General features: G+C 35.0%; 2 protein-coding genes across 11 annotated transcripts; one reads left to right on the forward strand and one right to left on the reverse strand.

Moving 5' to 3' along the window:
- Window positions 1-1,719: 1,719 nt before the first annotated feature.
- Window positions 1,720-7,373, forward strand: LOC109150988. 4 transcript variants are annotated; one of them, XM_019298941.1, is made up of 15 exons: window positions 1,720-2,144; window positions 2,772-3,309; window positions 3,522-3,615; window positions 3,767-3,953; window positions 4,038-4,293; window positions 4,521-4,736; window positions 4,821-4,907; window positions 4,994-5,128; window positions 5,303-5,416; window positions 5,556-5,803; window positions 5,932-6,012; window positions 6,127-6,358; window positions 6,602-6,700; window positions 6,805-6,990; window positions 7,085-7,373. In XM_019298941.1, the coding sequence occupies exons 2-15, from the start codon at window positions 2,911-2,913 to the stop codon at window positions 7,181-7,183; spliced, it is 2,433 nt and encodes an 810-aa protein (XP_019154486.1). In that variant the 5' UTR covers window positions 1,720-2,144; window positions 2,772-2,910; the 3' UTR covers window positions 7,184-7,373. The 4 variants fall into 4 exon arrangements, with proteins under 4 accessions (XP_019154486.1, XP_019154489.1, XP_019154488.1 ...); XM_019298944.1 differs by lacking the exon at window positions 1,720-2,144 and adding an exon at window positions 2,188-2,214; XM_019298943.1 differs by lacking the exon at window positions 1,720-2,144 and adding an exon at window positions 2,231-2,390.
- LOC109150918 lies at window positions 7,169-19,781 on the reverse strand. 7 transcript variants are annotated; one of them, XM_019298935.1, is made up of 25 exons: window positions 19,471-19,781; window positions 19,293-19,393; window positions 18,627-18,837; window positions 17,712-17,793; window positions 16,382-16,679; window positions 16,054-16,156; window positions 15,817-15,953; window positions 15,140-15,313; window positions 14,425-14,624; window positions 14,203-14,346; window positions 13,965-14,050; window positions 13,399-13,546; window positions 13,051-13,103; window positions 12,230-12,285; window positions 11,488-11,651; window positions 10,312-10,481; window positions 10,122-10,179; window positions 9,973-10,045; window positions 9,581-9,682; window positions 9,383-9,479; window positions 9,216-9,308; window positions 8,808-9,034; window positions 8,569-8,709; window positions 8,212-8,409; window positions 7,169-7,394 (listed from the first exon to the last, which is right to left on the reverse strand). In XM_019298935.1, exons 1-24 carry the CDS (start codon window positions 19,664-19,666, stop codon window positions 8,227-8,229), a joined length of 3,297 nt encoding a protein of 1,098 aa, XP_019154480.1. In that variant the 5' UTR covers window positions 19,667-19,781; the 3' UTR covers window positions 7,169-7,394; window positions 8,212-8,226. The 7 variants fall into 7 exon arrangements, with proteins under 7 accessions (XP_019154480.1, XP_019154481.1, XP_019154475.1 ...); XM_019298936.1 differs by lacking the exon at window positions 7,169-7,394 and having other exon boundaries at window positions 8,124-8,409; window positions 10,312-10,478; XM_019298930.1 differs by lacking the exon at window positions 7,169-7,394 and having other exon boundaries at window positions 8,124-8,409.
- Window positions 19,782-21,713: the final 1,932 nt, after the last annotated feature.

Consider the following 21,713-nt stretch of genomic DNA (forward strand, 5'->3'; position numbering starts at 1 on the left):
ATATTAAAAATGTATTTGATATTCATGATCCGTACAATTATGTGGACCATCGTTCCTCACAATACTTTGCCAATAGAAATTGAAATATAATAAATAAATAAATAAGTATATATATATATATATATATATATATATATATATATATATATATATATATATATATATATATATATTAGAAACTGTCCGTGGAAATTATTATCATTATTATTATTATTATTATTGTTATTATAATTAACAATATTATTATGGTTTTGTGAAAATTAAATGTTGATTATCAACATTTAATTTTCACAATAATAATATTATTATGGTCTTGTGAAAATTAAATGTTGCACAAGACCATATGACTTTATTATATATAGGATAGGATGATGTATTTGCCAAACACATTGTTCTTAGATGACATTTTTGTGACTCTTTTTTAGGGAATGTTACATGATCGAATTTCGGCAGTATGGTATTGACTCTTTAGACGGCAATGAATAGAGAAAGTATATAACAGATACTATCTTATAATAGAGTCAATAGTACTAAAAAGAAATAAATGATGTATTTGTATGAATTTTTCTCGTTTTGCACAAAAAGTCAACACCGTCCCCATTGTGGAGGCTTAGTGTCTGAATTTCTCTATGGTTATTATTTAATTGACAATTTTTTATTTTTTACTCTGTTTATAATTTTAAATGATATAACGATGGTGTATTATACAAAATTTTACTCCATATAGAAAAGCATATCAATAAGTTGATTATTATTGTTATTATTATTTTGGTTGAAATATGTCATTCATTTTCGATTGACAATAATTTTACTTACACAAAAAAATGTATTAAAAGTATAATTTAACATTTTATCTAATTAATTTACAATGAGTTATCACATCAAAAGGTACAAATTGTTTACAAGATGAATGATATATATAAAGATTTTTTTTTTTTTTTTGTTTTGAAAGGTAAAAGAATATTAAACAAATATAATGGGCAGACATTTGACTTTTTATAGTGGTTAGCTAGCTGCTTGTACTATTAATCACCATTTATTTATGCAAATTGCAAAAATGCAAAATAAGAAGAATTCGCAAACACAATTGGTTCTTGATTTTGTCCAATTGAAATAATCAATTTTGTACAACTAGTTAGAAAATTACTAATACAATTGTAAAGTTAGAATAAAATTCTATGAGCACAATTATTAGACTAGATTTGAATTAATTTTATAGTGGTTGGGATATCATATGTTGTATTGGAATAAATTATTGCATACTTCAATCATTGCTTCCCATCATACTCGGAGGATCGACTTTTATGCATGCACATTATGTTAGAGTCAAACTTTGTGAACGTAATTCGAATCAAATATGAAATAGTTTTACAATGATAATTAACAAAATTGTCAATACTGCAAACAAAATAAATGTAAATGTTTCATTGTTTCATACTTCAATCATTGCTTCCGAATATATACTCGAAGGGTCGACTTTTAGGTATTCATATTTTGTTAGAGTTACTTAGAGCCAAACTTTACAAATGTGATTGAAACCAAATCTGAATTAGTCTTATAGTAAAATGTTAATGCTAAATGCAAAAAAAAAAAACAAAAAAAAAAAGTTTCATTGTTTCATACTTCAATCATTGCTTCTCATTACAACTGAAAATCCGAAAAAAAAAAAAAAAAAGTTCCCACTAAAATCAGCAGTTGATACTTGAGCACAATATCCTGCCAGGAGCCCAGGAATCTCTGTGGTAAAACCGTAATTTCAAAGATCTCTAGGTACAAATAGACAAAGCGTATCAACTATCAAGTATCAATCGTCCAAATTCATTGAAGAGATTTCCAGAATCCAGAATGAAGAACCTTGCGGGTCATTACAAAAATCTACAAGAGATTTCTCAAATTGCCCAATCTACCCTTCAGCAAGGGCATTTCTCTGTCATTCTAACGGCAACCATCTTCACTGTTCAAGTCTTCAGTTGGTTCAATTCCATATTCCAGCTTAAAACCTTGGCGGCTTCTATTTAAAGATTGTGACTTTTGTTGTGTGCACATGCATGGAATGGATGTATAGGCATACATGTATTTATTATGTAATATATATTTTTTTATGGGACCAGTTCGACAACAGAGTGTCAGCTGCATTTCAATAGGTAATTTCTCTCTCTCTCTCTCTCTCTCTCTCTCCTTTGTCAATTAGTCAAACACCCTTTTCTTCTCTGGGTATGTAAGTATGGGTAATTGTATTCATCAGAAATATAGAAAGATTGAATTTTTAGAAAAGTTTTTATTAAAAGAAATTGTTAGTTTGGGTATATACATATGAGTTGTTCTTCATGTTTCTGGTCTTTGAATTATTCAAAGAATCCAAAAATTGTGTTCTTGCAGATCCGAGTCAGGTCTGTGGGCTCACATTCACCAGCCTTCTTCAATTCTCATGCTTTTTGATATCTTTTGATTGCATTTTTAGTCTCTGAACTATCTCAGCTGGTCTACTTGGTTGTCTTTTGCCCTTTTCATTTTAGAAAGGATACGTGTTTATGAAGAACTGTTGTTTGACCAATTTTTTGTGTAATTCTTCATAAAGTTTACTTCTTTTTTGGTCCCCTTCTAGTTCTAGATTAAAAGTTTGTGAGTTTTTATTGCCCCTATGAAGTAATGGATTGTTAGTACTTAGTAGGTTTATTTGAGCTTTGTTTGTTTTCTGGTGATACCTCTTTAATTTGGAGAACTGAATTGCTTTTCCCAAGCTTACTTATTAGTTCCTTAAACTGTAACAGGAATTGTGAATTTGGGAAGGTCGACAAAGCGGTTGATTTACAGCTAGTGGCCCAAGAACCATGAGTTGAAAAGGGTTAATGCAAATTAAGAACTTGGTTTGAGACAAGTTAAAAGTGGAAGTTAGTAATTTGGTGTATCATGTTCTCTTTCCAAAAAAGATGTTCATGGTCCCTAGTGGCAAGTGGTGCTTCATTTGTGATCTTGGTTTCAGTTATTCACTTATTCCTGTACCCTGTGGTTCCTTCTCTGGACTATTTTAGTACACGGTCCTTTCAAAATTCTTGTCTCCCAATTAATGGGTCAAGTGCAGTAGGTAATAGGGCTTCCCGAGATAACAAGACAATCGAAGATAGAATGTATGTGACACTAGTCAACGAGACATCTAAAGGAAGCCCGCCTCCTATGCTTGATTTGAATGCAGAATTTCCTGAAGATTTACATAATGCTGTGGTCTACCGTGGTGCTCCATGGAAGGCTGGAATTGGCCGGTGGTTAGCTGGTTGCGATGCAAGAAATGCATCAGTGAAAATAGTTGAGGTAATTACCAGCTTGATTTTTGAAATATATTTCTATCATGTTCTTTTCTTAACATATCAATCCAGCTTCCATGTCCATACTCGTATTCTGCTGTATTTTGTTTTAAATTTCGAAGTTTTAATGGGAGTGAGATCTGAATCAATATATAAGGTGTCTTCTGCTTTACAAGTTCTGCATGATAGTAGCTCATAAAACACCAATACTCTTAACAGCAAATTGGCAGCAAGAGCTGCAAAAATAATTGCAGCAGTCAAGGCGTTTGCAATCATGAGCTGGGTCAATGTCGCTGCTTTCATGGTTTCAGTGGTTAGTATTAAACTTTTCCTTTCTTCCCATCCTTTCTCATCGTACAGATGCCTCTTGCAAAACAAAAAAGAACAGATGCTCATATGAAATTTGTGCCTGGAAATGGATTTCTATTGGGATATTATATCTTACTTATGATATCCATTACTAGGTGAAGGATGTTCAGAGAGGCTGGAGTTGAAGTGCAACTTCCCCGAGTCAAAAGAGCAACCTTATGGGCGATGGGTTGTATCAATTTGCCCAGCACATTGTGACACAACAAGAGCAATGTGTTTTTGTGGGGAAGGCACAAAATACCCAAATCGTCCTCTTGCAGAGACATGTGGCTTTAAGATCAAGTAAGCGCATAAATCTCAGTATGCAGTCCACCTGTGGCTTCTATAGCAATCTGTGAACCATAGCTTTTGCATATATGATTTCAGCCCCCCATCTAAACCCGGAGACCCCCCTGTGACTGATTGGACAAAAGTTGATCCAGATGTCTTCACTACCAATACTAGCAAACGAGGATGGTGCAATGTGGATCCCGATGAAGCATCCGCTTCCAGGGTGCTCTTCAAAGAGGAGTGCGATTGTAAGTATGATGGGCTTTGGGGCAGATTCTGTGAGGTGCCTGTTTCGAGCACTTGTATCAATCAATGCTCTGGGCATGGGCTATGTCGAGGTGGATTTTGTCAGGTAAGTTGTGTTGAGAGTATAACCATTAATGTGCAATCCAACTATCAGCTTAGGCTTTTAGTTGATATGGAGCACATGCTTCAATTTGGTATCAGAGCCAGACCAAAGGTCATGGGTTTGAATCTCTACGTAGAGCACATGCTTCAATTAGTTGCACTTCTTAACTTCTTGTTTTAGTACAACACTTTTACTTTTTAGCAATTGACGAGATACCTGCTTATCTGCAGTGTCATACTGGTTGGTTTGGGGCAGATTGTAGTGCTCCCTCTATTCTGTCCTCCATAGGAGACTGGCCAAAGTGGCTTCGACCAGCCAAAGTAAACATTCCAGATAATGTGAATGCGACAGGGAATCCTGTTAATATTGAAGCTGTGGTGGAGAAGAGAAGGCCACTCATCTACGTTTATGATTTGCCCCCAGAGTATAACAGTCTTCTCTTGGAGGTTTGAACACTTTCTGCCAATTGTTTCTTATGTGTTTTAGTTAAAGGATTTTGTTCTTTGCTAATTGACTTTTGGGCATTATAGGGACGCCATTTTAAATTGGAATGTGTAAACAGAATCTATGATCCAAATAATGCTACAGTATGGACAGATATGCTGTATGGTGCACAGGTATAGGTCGATTCTTGATGCCAGTTAAGAAAAATCTTTATCTTTATATGCTTCTTACATTGTTTATTGTGCTCAATCTTTCCTAGATGGCACTTTACGAAAGTATATTAGCCAGCCTTCATCGAACATTGAATGGCGAAGAAGCAGATTTTTTCTTTGTTCCAGTTCTTGATTCCTGCATTATAACTCGTGCTGATGATGCCCCTCACTTGTCCATGGAGGTAAGATTATAAGATGACAGAAACTTTTCTTCACTTTCTGATTCTAAACTTATCACCCATAAGAAGGCACACGTTTTGCAGTTATTTATCTTCAATATGGCATGCCAAATAGTTTGCATATGTAATAGCATGAATACGACTTCAGATTATGTTTTCTAAATACAAAAATTTCAGGAGCACAACGGCTTGAGGAGCTCTCTTACTTTGGAGTTATATAAGAAGGCTTATGATCATATTAAATCAGAGTACCCTTACTGGAACCGTTCATCAGGCAAAGATCACATATGGGTATGATATCTATATCTATATCGTGTGCCATGATAACTGGAACACTAATGCCTCCCCACCCATGCATCCATAAACCTTAAAATGAATGAAATTTTTATGTTTGGTATCAATGGTAACGGTTTTTTGTTTCTGAACACAGTTCTTTTCATGGGATGAAGGTGCTTGCTATGCCCCTAAGGAAATTTGGAACAGCATGATGTTAGTCCATTGGGGCAATACAAACTCGAAGCATAATCATTCGACAACAGCATATTGGGCGGACAATTGGGATTCAATTTCGTCTGACCGAAGAGGAAATCACCCGTGCTTTGACCCAAATAAGGATCTCGTACTTCCAGCTTGGAAGCTACCTGATGGAGGTTCTCTGAAAGCTAAATTTTGGGCTAGGTAAGTTATTTGGATGTCATTTGTCATATAAATAGATCGGGATGTTGTTGAACAGGTATGTATAGCTTTTTATTTTGGTTCAAATTTAACTGGCAAAACATGAATTTCTTGATTAATTATTTGTGCAGGCCACGGGAGGCGAGGAAGACACTATTTTATTTTAATGGCAAACTAGGACCAGATTATGAAAATGGGAGGCCTGAAGCTACGTAAGTAAACTTCATCGATATACTGTCACTATACAGTAGATATGTAAAATTGGTGCACCTTTTGCTATCTCATATCGTGATGAAACTTAGTATTCGAATGTTGATGTTCTTCAGGTATAGTATGGGCATAAGGCAGAAAGTGGCTGAAGAATTTGGATCGAGCCCTAACAAGAAAGGTGAGCTTGGCAAGCAGCATGCAAAAGACGTTCTTGTGACCTCATTACGCGCTGGGAATTACCATGAGGAATTGGCTAGTTCTGTCTTTTGCGGAGTTATGCCTGGCGATGGGTGGAGTGGACGGATGGAAGATAGTATTTTGCAAGGGTGCATTCCTGTAGTCATTCAGGTAATAATACATTCTAAATATTTCGTTGAGAGAACATATGGGTTTATAAGGCCATGAGTTAAACTAGTTCATTGGTTAGATTCAATCTTTTAGTGTGATTTGACCCATGTGCATTATAGTCCAATTGAGTGATCCTGACCCAATCTTAGTTTATAACATGGTATCAGAGCTTTTGGGCGCTTGCATATTTGAAGTTTTGTGTGTCATTTTCTAAGCATCGACTTCTGTGTTCCCTGCATTCAGGATGGTATATACCTGCCGTACGAGAATGTCCTTAACTATGAAAGCTTTGCCGTTAGGATACGCGAAGATGAAATTCCGAATTTGATGAACATTCTCCGGGTAATTGTCTGCTACATTTGTCATTTGTGTTGTGGAAACAGACTACTTACAGTAATTCCTCTCCGGAAGCTGACCACTTGATCATGTTAATATTCTTTCTACAGAGTATAAACGAGACAGAAGTCGAATTCAAATTGGCAAACGTAAAGAAACTCTGGCAGAGATTCTTTTATCGCGATTCCATCTCCCTTGAAGCTGAGAGACAAAAGGATGCGTCTGGGCGCATCGATGACTGGGCCGAGCAGCTTTCACAGCTAAAGGAAGACGATGTCTTCGCCACATTCATACAGGTACGTCGTGCCCAGTGGACACAAACAGTTTCTCGCCTTTCAACATTATCCATCCTTTTTTGTTAATGGCGACAAATATTTGTGTTTCCTGAAGGTGCTGCACTACAAGCTACACAACGACCCTTGGAGACGACTAGTTCCTCGGAGGAAAAAGGAATTCGGATTGCCTGGAGAATGCTTAATGAGAAGATGATGTATACAGAAAATGAAAATATATATATTTGTTAGAACACAGACAGCAGCTAAGGCATAAGAATGCCAACTGCAGGAGATGGAGATCTAAAGGGGAGCCACAAGAAGGCCACAATTTTGGCGAAAATACAAAATTTTCTATGCATATATCTTAGTAATATAACAGCATTGCAAAATTACATTCTTTTATAGACCTGTAAATCTGTTGGCACCTGGTAACAAATCATACTAAAAAAGATCAGAAAGCAATTTAAAATCATTGGAAAAGAAAAGCTTAATCAAACATCTTTAAAGTCTTATGTAGAATTTTTTGCCATTGTAATATATCTGTTCTATCCTATCCTTATAAATAGAAGCTCTTATTTGCATAGATAACATCTTTAAAATCTTATGCACAGATCATTATAAGTTTATTCTTGAATCTCATAGCAAATGTTCAAAGTTTCAACAATCAAATATTTTGTATGTGTATTGATACTCATTGTAATTCAATTTTGAATTTTAATATAAATTCAATTTTGTTCAAATACACTCTTAGCGTGTGTAAAATTAAAAGTGAACAGAGTGAAAAATTAGTTAATATATATATATATATATTTCAATTATAACTGCATTCTATTAAAAGTGAACACTTAATTTACCTCCAAAAAGAAGAAGAATAAAATGCAACATAACACCTTCTCTCTTGATAATCTCTATCTCACTTACTCTCATTTCTCTTTTCTCCATTATTTTATCAGACTCAACATTTACTCGAAATTTGATGCAATCAAATCTTTGAGAGCTTTTCCAAAGAAATTTGTTAACATTAGTCCATGCAAAATGCGATGAATATTACTATTATGGATTTTTATTTGAATGGTAGGTATGGTTGCATTTTCAAATCTGTGTTATATAATGATTATCAGCGGACTATAGATAGGAAAAAGCAGACACACACAAATTCAATTAAAATTTTCTTGAATGTGATAAGGAAAATTTTACTTGCAGACATTCAATTGCAGCTGAGAGGTTCACACTATTTCTTACCCAAGCATAGAAAATTCATGGAGAAGTCAAACATGCAAGCAACTTCTGGCTCATACTTCGTACATCCAATGAAGGATCGGATTGAGAGAGGCTGTGAAGCAAGGCTCTAGCTTCCAGCAGTCCCACCGAAATACTTTGTATTACTGCCTCCTCGCTACCCATTAGGGATGCAAGTAACTTCGCCCCGCCCATCCTTTCCTGATGAACAAAATAACAACTCGATCTTAATTCCGGGATGAATCTTACTTGTTAAGGAACACACTTGGACAAACTTTCAAGAATTCTAAAAAATAAAAATGCTTTTAGTAACAAACTTGTGACCAAGTATGGAAAACATGGCGTGAATCTTTGAAATACCTTGTCAGACTCTTCTCTCAGTGACCTGATGGAGGCTTCGAGAATGTCAGAGGAGTAAGGAAGAACTGCAGACTTTAGATGGTAGACCATTGAGAATAGAACCTGGATGCATGCAGACCTAATGTCTGAATCCGTAATCACCTGACAAAAACATAAATATGACAAGCTAGTATTTCCCCGTAGCATAGAAATTTATGTTCAGCCAAAGGGTAGTGATGGTGAGGAAAAGATTGCCAAACCTTGAGTGAACGAATAACACGGGGAAGAATTTTAGAAACCAAGGCTTTCTTGTCAGAGTCTGGGATCTTCTGACAAGCACTAATGAGCACATTTGCCATGCACAATCGAAATGAGCGATGGGCAGTTTCTTTCTCCTCTGTACCCAACTTAAGAGGAAGTGTATCTGGCTCATCACAAGTCAACTGCTGGGTTACATAATTGCAAATTGAGCTTGCGCCAGCATCCCCTACATTTGTGTCATGGAACTTCAATTAGCAACAAACAAAATTTTTTTGGGTGATGAGGGAAACCTGTAGCCACTACCCAAGGGTGTGCCCGGGGTAAACCTCACTCATGTGTAATAGCTAGCAAGTAGCAAACAAAACTTTGACCCAGAGAAATGTTGGTCAAAGTATCACAGGCCTTACCTGAAATTGATTTCCCAAATGCTTTTGGAGCTTGTAGTTCAGTACACAGCATCAATGCCAGACAATCAATGCACCCATGTTGAGCCTTTGAAACTGTCGAGAAAATATCAAAATGATGAGATATTAGAGTTACTGCCAAAGCCAGCAGATCTCAGCTAATCAATTACCCTCATCGTCATCCATTGAAGGCCATAACAAAATGATTTCCATAATCTTCCTTATTCTAAACACTTCCGGGTGCTTATATGATTCCATGCCCCGAACCTATTCCAGGAAATATAAGGGAGAGCAATGATCAGATTCCACAAATGAAGATGTCCAAAGGATGGAAGCAGAGATTTTGAATTAGGTCAAAGAGATCTAACCCTTAAAGATGTGCACATTGCAAATAGACAAGCTTTAATCTTTAGTAAATGCTTCATATCTGTGGCATTTTCCAATTGGAAGGAAATAAATGGAACAAGAACCTGCAGAATAACACAGATAGAAACCATATATGATGGCGAAAACTGAAAAGCACTAATGCCCACTGTAAATCAGCCATCAACAATTATTAGATCATGGGGATTATAAATTGGGATCTCATATTTTACCTACCCATTTAATGTCAAGTCAAATGTCCTTATCTATTAAGAGATGTTTTTCGAAAGACTAGGATAGCAACACATAACATAAACTGCACTCATAACTAATGTTCCTTTAGCTACACTAAAATGACAAAGAAGCATTTGCAAGCAAAAGTGACATCATTGCATACCTTGGGGTGAATTCTCCCACAAAGCTCAGCTGCAAGTTTCCGGACATCTTCAAATTCAAACTCATTCAATGCCCTGAGGGAGATAAAACATCAACATATGATATTTTAATTTTGAAATTTACTCCAAAATATTCATTCTTCTGAAAAACCTGTGGATTAGCAGCGCTGTAATGCACTCATTGGTATCCATTCTGAAACCTTCAGGATCTGCCAGCAAAAAAAAAAACATTTTTTATGGGATTGGGGGCGTTGGGTGTCAGGTGTTAGCTTTGTTGAACACTATCTGATTTCCAAACTAGGCAATAATTAAACTGAATTACTGAAAGCATACAAAATTACCGCTTGTAGCCAATTTGCTTGGCAGTTCACCATACATAAGAGAAGAATCAAGATTGTCAAAAACTCTCAGGGGAAGCAGCCTAATCACAAGCAATGGGCAAAGACGACTGAAAATTGAAAGCTGCCTTTTTGCAGTAGCATTGCTTGTACAAAAACCCTCATTGAAGCTGCTGAAAAGGAGGGACAACAAGAGAGAGAGAGAGAGAATGGTTAACCATATTTTCGTAAGTTGATTGAAATAAACTAATTGATCCACCAGTGAGCAGTACACATGCAATTGGCACAGAATAAGAGCTGACAAAAATTACCAAGTAGGACCCTCCTCTTAATTATCCTGTATGAGTTAGTGAATTATACTTTACAGTTAAATATCAAAATAGCATTGTTGGTCATGGTCTGTCATGCAAGGTGGCAATGCACATAATTCAAATGAGAACAGGTCTTCCCGTGCGGTCGGTGCAGTTCACACCATTAGGTATGCATAAATACACCACACAGTGTTCGAAAATGCACCAGAATGAAATGCCACAAAATGCACCACACATAATGGTGTATTTTCGAACATTGTGTGGTGTATTTATGCATACCTAATGGTGTAAACTGCACCGACCGCACGGGAAGACCTGTTTTCACAGGAACCTGACTCTATATATATATATATATATATATATATATATATATATATATATATAGAGAGAGAGAGAGAGAGAGAGAGAGAGAGAGAGGCGAGTTCAGGTGCGGCAGTGCGACATCACCAATAGTTCAACAAATATACACCATCAACGTTAGGAAAATACACCACAAAAAAAGAAACAAATTAGGTACGCATCACCAAAAACACACCATTAGGTGTGAGTAAAAACACCATACAGTGTTCGGAAATACATCATTGGGGGTGGTGAGTATGGTGTATTTTTTTGGGTCTGTTGTGTATTTTTTTGATGTTTTATTGCATTTCATTGTAGTGTGTTTTCCTTACATTGTTGGTGCATATTGTTAACACTGTTGGTGTATTCTGAAATTCCGCCGCACCGCCGCACGGGAAAACCCCGCTGCATTTGAACTTTTTCATATATATATATATATATATATATATATATATATATATATATATATATATATATATATTGTATCAATCATGCTCAGAGTATCACTAGATTGAACTAATCCACTCACTCCTCCTGCCTTCTCGTGTATGAGAGTAGTTGCTGGAAGACCAGTTCTGCAGCTTCTGCCAAGTGTTCACTTATGAAGCTCAGAAACCTGACAATAACTGCATTTGATGGTTCCACAAACAGCTTATTGATCAAAGGACCAATCAGCAAATCCCAATGTTCAACCTGCAGTTTGTTTGGACCAAAGAAAATAAATTGTACTACACTGAGATATAAGAGACTGAAAAGCAAACTAACTCATTCCATCCTTACAAGGCAGATTCCTGCAGATAAAATGGTCCATAAATACTTTTTGTTTTTATTATACTTTCACATATTTCTCCCTGAAGGGCGAAGGGGGCATAGTGGAACTTAGGTAAAAGTAAGCTGAATGGATCAAATGAGAGATAGCACTATAACTCAAGGATAAGTCACAGGAAGAAAGAATACAGCAAATGCATTCTGCATACAGAAGGGGTGCTTTTTCATCATGTATGAGATTCTAGATGAAATAGTTTTTTTCCATATAGTCAATAATGTATGTCCTGACTAGCAAAGACCCTGGGAATAAGAAATGAAAGCGATTTTAAATGCATAAGGCTGGTATTGCGGAACAAATGGCATAGTCATGATTTACAAATGCCAAGTTCTGGAAAAGAAGACGTACAAAATGAAAAACCAAAAATTGAGTTAATGAAAGAGTTGCTACAAGTCCAGACTTGATATCACATGGAATGGTTAAGTAGACTCAGAGAATAGCTTACAGTTTTTGACCACTGTGGAAGCAGCATCAGCACCCTTTCGATATCTAACTGCGATCCTGATCAAATGCAATAAAGCAAGAAAAACAAGTGTGATCATTCAAAGAGAATCTCAAATAAACCAACTATAACATGGCAGCAGTCAAATCATATAAATCTCACAACAGAACTTAAAGGTGTTAGAACCTAAATGTAATGTAACTTGATGTAAATTTTGTCCTGCTTGATAAATTAACCAAGCAAAAAAGATTAAAAACTTGTTCTGGAGCTTCCACTATGTTTTATCCCTTCATAAGACCACCAAGTTGACATGAAAGGAACTGACCGTGGGGCAAGAATATACTTGTGTGGAAAAATGACAGCACTAATCATGAAGAAGAGGTGAAAAACCAAGCAAAAAATTGTTATCTGCGAATGTACAGGACCCAAAAGCAACCTTTTCATCTAACATATAGCTAAAAATGAGGGGAAAGAGGACGCATGCATGAAAACCTAGTAAATGTAAAATAAAATAAAAAATCCAACTTATGACAAGCAACCTTCCCTCCATTCGCCCACAAGTCTCAACCTTGTTTTCTTCCCAGATAAATCATATATCTATTTTAGTTAGTTAAGCTAATTGTAAAATTTCTTTTCTAGATCCTTGTTGTACATGGATGTTTTAATTTTTGATAAGAAATTTTTAATATTACATACTACTATCACTGCCATCTTTCTCTTCCGGAATGTATTTATCTGATGTTCATCCAGCCAAATGCTAATGCAATAATATTCAATTGCAATGCCATGTCAAATGTACTTTTCTAGAAAAGAAAACAGCACACCTTCTTTCGTAACAGCTCCAGTCATTTTAAGATTCATGTCCTGTGATAGGTTGCTGCAGAAACAACAGAATAGTTACAGAAGCAAGGGGAAGACAGCCAATTAAATCATATAAACCTTCAAAGAATCCAATTTCTTCATTTTCATCAGAAGACTATTATAAGACCAAGGTCACAACTGTTGAAAACTAAATAGATAGGTTTACCTATACGGTTGTGTCTGTTTATGAATAGGTGTAAGTTATGGGTAGTTATTTACAGTTATGTCTTTGTTAAATAAAGAATTAATAAATAATAATATTAAAAAAAATACTTATCTATTTAGTTTTCAACAACAACTAATCAACCTACCTGAGACAGTCTATTAGGGTGCACACAACCTCAGGATTCTGTTTGTAATTTTTCAGTAGCGATATGAATGCAGTTCCAGCAGATGATTGTACTCTTTCATTTGGCGAATAGATAAGATGGACCAATGAAGGCAAAACTAATGAAGGATCTGCAAGCATACAATGCAGGTAATGTTGTGTTCTCATTTAACAGACAAGTGTAAGAGACTAAGAGATATAAGACAGGCAAGTGCTAGGAGGCTTAAAACAAACTACTAGGTAATCAAAAGTTGGCAAAATTTTGCAGATGCTACCTATGGACCATATCCTGCCCCATTACAATCATCTCATGAATTTAAATGATAGTAGATGGAGAACAGTGCCCTTATCTTATGCAAAAGTATGGATCAATAGTGATGCACTGTTCTACTCTAAGTAGTATTGAAATGTAACACAGAGTAAAATTGTCTCTGAAGCTAAAATATTTGTTAAGGTTATGTACAAGTGATTTCTTAATGAATACATTAAGCAGTGGCAGTTGCAACTTCCAAGTTAAAAGTTGTCAGCAGATTTTAATTCTCAACTTACCAATGAAGGGAATCAAACTGGATGCTTGTTTGCAGATAACTTCCTCTTCTTGCAGAAAATCCAACAAGTGGTTTGCTATATCTTGCCTGCACATCAGAACAATAATAATATCTTTGTAGCAGTCTTTGGTGAAATGTACAAATACTATTCCACATAATGGACTCACAATGGTTAAAATATTAAGCCATGAAAGTTCACTGAAGTCCATATTCAAGATTCAAAGTTACTAGTTCCATACCACATTGATTGAGGAAGTGCATCATCTGATTCCGATGATATATGGATAATGTCTGAAATAAAGTCAAGAGCATTCCTTCTCTGTGAAAGAGTTCCAGTAACAAGTCGTTTTAGAACTTCTTGGAAGCATCTAATGTCTAAGCATCTGCAAACCAAAATAGTGGGTTATAATGGTACTCGAGCTTACATTTTGAGATGTCAAGAATTAGTGAACCAAACATACATGGAGCAATATTCTGCAACAAGCTTAATAACAACTTTTGCAGCACCATCTCGCTCATCCAAAAGGTGTAACAGCATTGGTAGACTAGTATCCATCTCTTTAGTTTCAGCACTTTTAGTCAACCTTTGGTTTGTCTTAAAGATGACAACACGAAGGATGCAGGTAGCTCCCTCAATTACTTCATCGTCAGCACTTTGAAGCTTCAAAAGATAACCAAAGCCTATTGTTGTCAAATTATATAGCAGAAGTATAAAACAAACTCTTAGCAGAAATATAATGTTTTGTCATGCAATATTTCATCATTAGCATGTCTAAATCTTATTGCCTAATCCATCCTACTAATCTTTTTAAGTACAATTTAATTTTTACAATGAAAATGACTAAGATTCTGCAATAAAAATTGGTATAATTGTCATATCCAAAACCCAACAGATTTGGATTTTTTTTTACATTCTAGAAAGGATACATGCCACAACACTTCACGTGTCCTAAGTTAAAAATTTTGTATTGTTGACGGTACAACATATTTAGATTTTAGAACATTTCCCTCTAAATGTGTTATAAGACTGATGCTAAAGCTACTAAAGGACATATCCACCAGATGCTCGATATCAATTTATAAAATAATATTATAAATCACACACTATATTCACCCAAAAAATTAATTAATAAAATGAAAATGGATTCACATTCCTAAGTGTCATGCAATGGTTACCTGTGATATAAGAGCTTGAGATATCTGAGAACCATATTCTGAGATTGCAGTTTCAAATTGTGTTCCAACTAAACGCCCCAGTAGAAGGGAAAGGCAATTGATGAAAAACTTCAGGGTCTCAATTCCACTTTCTTTGTTCTCAGAGGGCACTTCAGAACGGCTCTCTGCAAAATACTGGAAGTTTTTACCGTTATAAGTTGTTGCTCATGAAAGTGAGAACGAGCAGCTGAGTAGTCACACAAAATTAGCACCATGCTTCTCAATGCTTTACATGTAATAAATCAGTTAATTTAATCCAGGAACTAAATTATAAATTAATAGTTATCCATGAGCATGTTGTTTAGTGCATCAGTCCATTGTTGTTTAATTAAGGACAATAAACAGGTGAGAACTGAACCATGTGCCTGCATGATTCATGATATCTCAGAATAATTATGTTATCCTAGAAATTTCAGGAAAAACTCTATAGTTTGGTATAATAGTATCTGAAAATTCCAGCCATCCCCTCTCAAAGAAGAAGGGACCACCAAAAACAAAACAAATTAAAAAAGAAACAGGAGGTAAGCAACAGAATGTATCAGCATCCATTACACTACTTGCTCCCACAGTCCCCCTTCAAAGAGGAGACCAAACACAAAGAAAACACAGAAGAAATGTAAGTAACAAATTTGAGAGACCTGAATCCCAGACAAGTACTGTTGCAACAGTTCTCTATATTGTCCAGATATTTTGTAATCTTCTAAATGCAACAGCAAACCATAATGTTTCCAACAAGAAGATAGCAGCAAGGCTCCTGTCTTCCGCATTTTTGAATCTGCCATCAATGTTACAAGAAGACTAAAGTGAAGAAAGGAGAAAGGTGAATCTGATAGATTCATTTACTCAAAAGGTTGGGCTACTAAATGCTATCAAACCTGCATCATTTGGGAAGCAATCATAATTTTTCTTAGTCTCCTGCAACCATCTGCAAACCTGCTCCAATCCTTTCGCATGCAAAGGCCTTCCTTTTCTGTTCCACTGCAAATTAAAGTAAAAAGAAAGTTAATATTGAAGCTTTCAGTAGTTTTTTTTCCTTACTAGCATTTTTCCCTAATTGGAGATGGGAATGCAGGGTTAGTAGTTGAAGAATTTGCTGACAAATAAAAGGCCAAGGGAGATCTAACCAAATAGAGAAGCCTTAGTTGACAAATATAAGAATGCAGAAATAAACTTGTGTAGATGTATAGTGTGTTGAGAGCATACAGCTATTAGTTTCTCCACAAGAATTATGAGTTCATCCAAATGATCCCAAAGTAAAAACATCATTATCATGTCTGCCGACTGAGAACTCTTGCTGGTGTTGTTCGGTTTCTTCTCATTCACAGCCGAAGATAAAAGCATTATTGAGCTATTGCTTTTACTGGGAGAAAAAGACTTTGGCTTGTGATCCGAGAAGTCAGAAGACAAATCCTTTCTTGTCAATGATACCAAAAGAGAGAGGATGACATCAGCAGCAGCAACAGCAAGGCGAGTTGGCAACTCAAATCCACCCTGCAAAGTGCTACAAATTTTTGTGATCAACCTTTGGCCAACGTTTTTGCCAAGAATCCCCATTTGGTCATCACCTTACATTTCTTAACACAGCTAATGTAGATCAACACAAAATGCTTCACAAAACATGAAGCAAAAGGTACAACGTTCCTATGTTGGCTGATTCATGTATTGAGTCCTTTATGTGTGTGTTGTTATTCTCTTCCAACTTAAACTTAATCAGTGACAAATAGATGAAAATTATATGAGAGACTTGATTCTCTACCCAACGAAATAGCACATTAAACACCTTTGGTGGCACAGAGTAAAAAATTTCATAATTCCCTACAAGATAAGAACAAATGTGTGGGAAGAAAAGGGAGCCTCTCAAATGCCTAGAAAAAAAATTATTCTTCAGGCAGCCACTAATTGAAAATTTACAGCCTAACAGTAGATAGACTTGTTCTACTACACAACAGTCCAAAGGCAAGCTACTTCTTCTGCTCAATCTGAACAAACCTAAAGAATAATGCAGTAGCTGACAAACGCTCTTCCCTCAGCAACCTTCCCCCTTTTGTTAAAGTTCATTTGTATAGTCCAAGGACACAATCTTGCATTACTAACAACCAGCATATGAAGAGTATCAAAGTATGAAAACAATTTGAAGATGAAAAAAAAAAAAACTTTTTTCTCCATTCTTAATTGGCAATGCTTATGAAACCACACTCATTCAGTATAAAGACATTTCTGCTCAACTCATCAACATCTCAAGTGAATGCTTCTATTACATAGCTTTGGAATTTCGGTCAATGAAGTTGTTTTGTTTAAACAATTTTATGGGCATTGATGTTATTGAAGTTATAAGACTTTAAAAACATTTAAATTTGAGACAGAAAATTGATGATACCACATTCAGCAACTAAACCAAATTCTTCTATTTAGACTGGATTTGAGTTGTCAATTTTCTTCTCTCCTTTACTGACTCAGAGAGAGAGAGAGAGAGAGAGAGAGAGAGAGGTAGATATATCATTTGAATTCCATATAAAAGAAGAAACAATTTTACCTCCCATTGCATACAATAGCTAAGAGATGTGAAATACATGAGCAAAAAGTTTTCTTCAGTGCATCATACTTCTCCCTTATTCCTGTATTGATTAATGAAGGCTTTGTTAACTAAATGCTTCTTAACTAATATGAATATTGCAAATAGAAAGGTTTGGGGTCTTACTCTTTCACACCAATAATAAAATAATATAGAATAACAAAAATAATACTTCTAAGGACCTTCACATTAAACTATCAAATCCCATCTTTACATTAATGATACACGCACACATAATTTGAATAAAAATGAAATGGGGGATGATTACAGCTTGCACAACTTATGTCTTCATTAATACTCCATTTTTTCTTTAAAAATTAATTAATCAAATGAATAAAGAGAAGAGAGGAGCAATACACTTAACCACCAAATAGAAAAGGAGCATGATGACAAACTAACCTCAAGTTAATAGTCACAATAAAAAGTTTTAAAACTGTCAAAAGAGTAATACTAGGATTAGTGAGTTCAGGCTAAGTTATTGCTGGACAAAACGTTACATGGTGCTATGAGAAATTTTACTGTAACAAAAAGTTAGCGACTGAGTGCGCCAGCCAATTAATGCGCATTAACAATGCCTAATACAAGATGACCATTATGAGTAAGGTAAAAACATGACAATTGATGAGTGGAATCATAGCTGTGTATCTACCAAAAATTCTCTCCAAAACTAGGAAGTGACATCTCAAGATTCTCATGTATTTTAGCAACTTAAACATACAGAACCTTAAAATGACATCATTTCCTCAACAAATGGTGATTGCAATGTATCTAGTGAGGACAGGATAGATATCCAAGTCAAACTTGAATTTTTCTTGAGTGAGGCACAACAATCCAACAAAGTGGAAAGTTACCTGATAAGTGAATTTGTGAACTTACCATTTGTTGTGAGCTTTCCCATAATACTGTCAAATTCTAGAAGACTCCGAGCAAGGAAACACCAGCCCAAGGCAATGTAATGATCATCTCTCCTGGATATAATTCCTGCTAAATTTTTTGCAAGAGCTTGGAAAAGAATTTCATCTTGGAAAAGCCAATTCAGAAGTATAATTGCCTGGTTACTTTGTTTTGCGGCCCTGATTTTCAATGACTGGAAGAAACTGATCAAATGATAAACTGATGTATAATTTTTTTTATAATAAAAAAAAAAAAAAAGGAAAAACATAAAAATGATGTATAGTTTTTTTTAAAAAAAATTAAATAGTAATAATATCAAATACAAGGAGCAAGACAATTCGTTACTCTACTTCATCTTGATATCTTCTCCTAAAGCAAAAGCACAAGGGAAGGCATTTACCCTAACAAGATTTTTCCTTTGTACTAACGGAACTACTCCGTATTATACTTAATAAATCAACTGTGTTTGTTTCATTAACAACTAAATCTTCTAAACCAGAAATGCACCCTTAACAACTCCGAATTATGTGTATCTATGTAATAGGTAAAGATAATTCAAGTTTTGTAAAATCACCCTAAGACTAACAAATTTACATAAAGTCCAAATAAACTATACAGAATAGAAAAGAGCTTCAGTACTGTCCATACATGTTCAATCATGGGAACAAGAACTTGGTCCAAACTCTCATTCTTCTCCCGGGCATCCTCAACGTACTTGTGAAGAAACCAAAGTGACTGCTCCAAAGAAACTAAGGACAGGAAAAAAACATATAAGAAATGCTCCGTATATACTGTAACATGTGCGTGTACATAAACACGTACGTACCGGCGAGTGGAGCGATCTTAGGAGAGGGTTGAAGAGAAGAAATGGCGAGTTGGAGCTTCTTAGGCTTAGCGGTGAGCAGTGTGTTCATCACCCTGCCCACTGTGGCTGATACGAGTGAATTCGATTCCGATATCAGTGATGAAGAAGACTGCGAGGCTTCCCATATCAATTGCTTTTCTTCTTCTATTTCTTCCATTGAGGAATCAGACTCTGTTCTATAGTCTATTATCTATACTGATGAGAAACGCGCGCCACTTGAAGATTCGGCTGCGACCATTACAGTTCCGGATTTCAGATAATCTGCTCTTCCACGCTTCTGCTAAACTCGGTGTATTCTGTGGAAGGTCCAAACGGTGTCGTTCTTTTATTGTTATTTCCTCTAGCCTCTAGGGGCTAGGGTGTCCAAACTCCAAAGGCAATTGAAGTTAAATTAATTGATATTTAGATTAAATTAAAATTATGCTTTCATTTGATCTCAAGACAATATGAAATGAAAATTTTCTGTTTTGTTGTGGGCTAAAATTATTAACCGAATGTGAAGGATATCTCGGGTGAAAAATAGGTACAAATTTCAGTTATTAATTTAGTTCAGATCAATCGTTCAGAATGAAAAAAAAATTATTTAAAACGCGATAGAATTACTATATTACAGTAATTTTTTATAAGTGTAATTTTTTTGTCTTTGGGTGCATTATTTTCTTTCTTTAAGTATATATTTTTGTCTTTTCGGGGCACATTTTTTGTGCCTTTGGCCCTTTGGATGCACTTTGTTGCACCTTCGAGTGCACATTCGTGCATTGTTTTTTTTTCATCGGGTGTACTTTGTTGTGTCTTTGGCTATGCACATTGTTGTGCCTTCGAATGTACTCAAAGTTCTACATTCAGAAAGAGAGGTTAATCCTCAGTAAAATAGTGCAATTTAATCATTTTTACTATTTTTTTCCTGTTAGCTTCATGTTACTTGTCACATCATTCTCATATTGTATATTTGACATTATAAGAATCATTTTAGTTTACATCTGGTCGTTGCTAATGCTTTGTTGTAGAAAATATAAATTCCTTGCCTAAAAAATGCGATATTCATATTCATATCTTTAGAAAGGGAGTGAGTTGAGAAATTAGACTGAGACTATTTCATAAAAAATGTGATCTCCATTGTCAGAAAATGAGAAGCTCCTTGCTGGAAATGTTGTCCCATAACTTTAGAAAGGAAGAGAGTTGATGAGAAGTGATACTATGAATTTAAAATATATATATATATATATATATATATATATATATATATATATATATATATATATATATAAACATTTAAAACAAAAAAAATTTCCATGTAAAGAAAAAAAAAAAAAAAAAAGTCATGTAATCACTTTTGTATCGGTAACCTATTGATTACAAATAAAAAAAAGACTTGGTTTCATATTTTACTGGTTTCGGGTTCATATATTTAATTTAAACTGTTCAAAGTTAGAAAGCATAAATACTTTTTTATCAACATTTATAGGGTTTATTTAATTTTTTTTCCAAAAAATAATATATAACAAATTATAGAGCTGGTAGTTCAAAAGGTATATAGCACATAATCTTCTTGCAAATTATATCATGGACTAGAGTCTACCTTGTATTGTAAACCTTGGTTCAAAATAATCTTCAGATTATGTGTTTACAGTTAACATATTCTGTACCGCTAATCATTTATGTGCCTGTAAATAAATTGAAGGCACATAACATGTTAATTACAGGCACATCACAAATAACTACAAACACATAATATGTTAATTGAATACGCATTATATGTTACCGATACATAATATTTTAACAAAGGAAAATTGTAATTTATGTCACTCACAAATATGTCAATTATAAATGTCACCCTGAATTATTAGTGGTGTAAATATTGCCATCAATTTTCAAAACGTGATATATATTGCACATCCCCTAATAAGAAAAATGAGAAACACTGTTGTCGTGAAAGGAGAACAAACGAAGAAAGAAAAATGTGGTCTTTGGAAAGGAAAAAACGACGAGTAACCACATTTACACCACTAATAATTCAGGAGAGGGCAATATATGTCACTTTTTGAAAATTGAGGGATAACATTTACACCAATAATAATTTAAGGGTGACATTAATAATTGACATATTTGTGCATGATAGGCATAAATTACAGTTTTTCCTTTTAACGATATATTATGTGTCTGCAGTTAACAAATTATATATGTTTCTTCAATTTATTTACATG

The sequence above is a fragment of the Ipomoea nil genome, unplaced genomic scaffold, assembly GCF_001879475.1.
Source record: "Ipomoea nil cultivar Tokyo-kokei standard unplaced genomic scaffold, Asagao_1.1 scaffold0268, whole genome shotgun sequence".
NCBI classification, from domain to species: Eukaryota; Viridiplantae; Streptophyta; class Magnoliopsida; order Solanales; family Convolvulaceae; genus Ipomoea; species Ipomoea nil.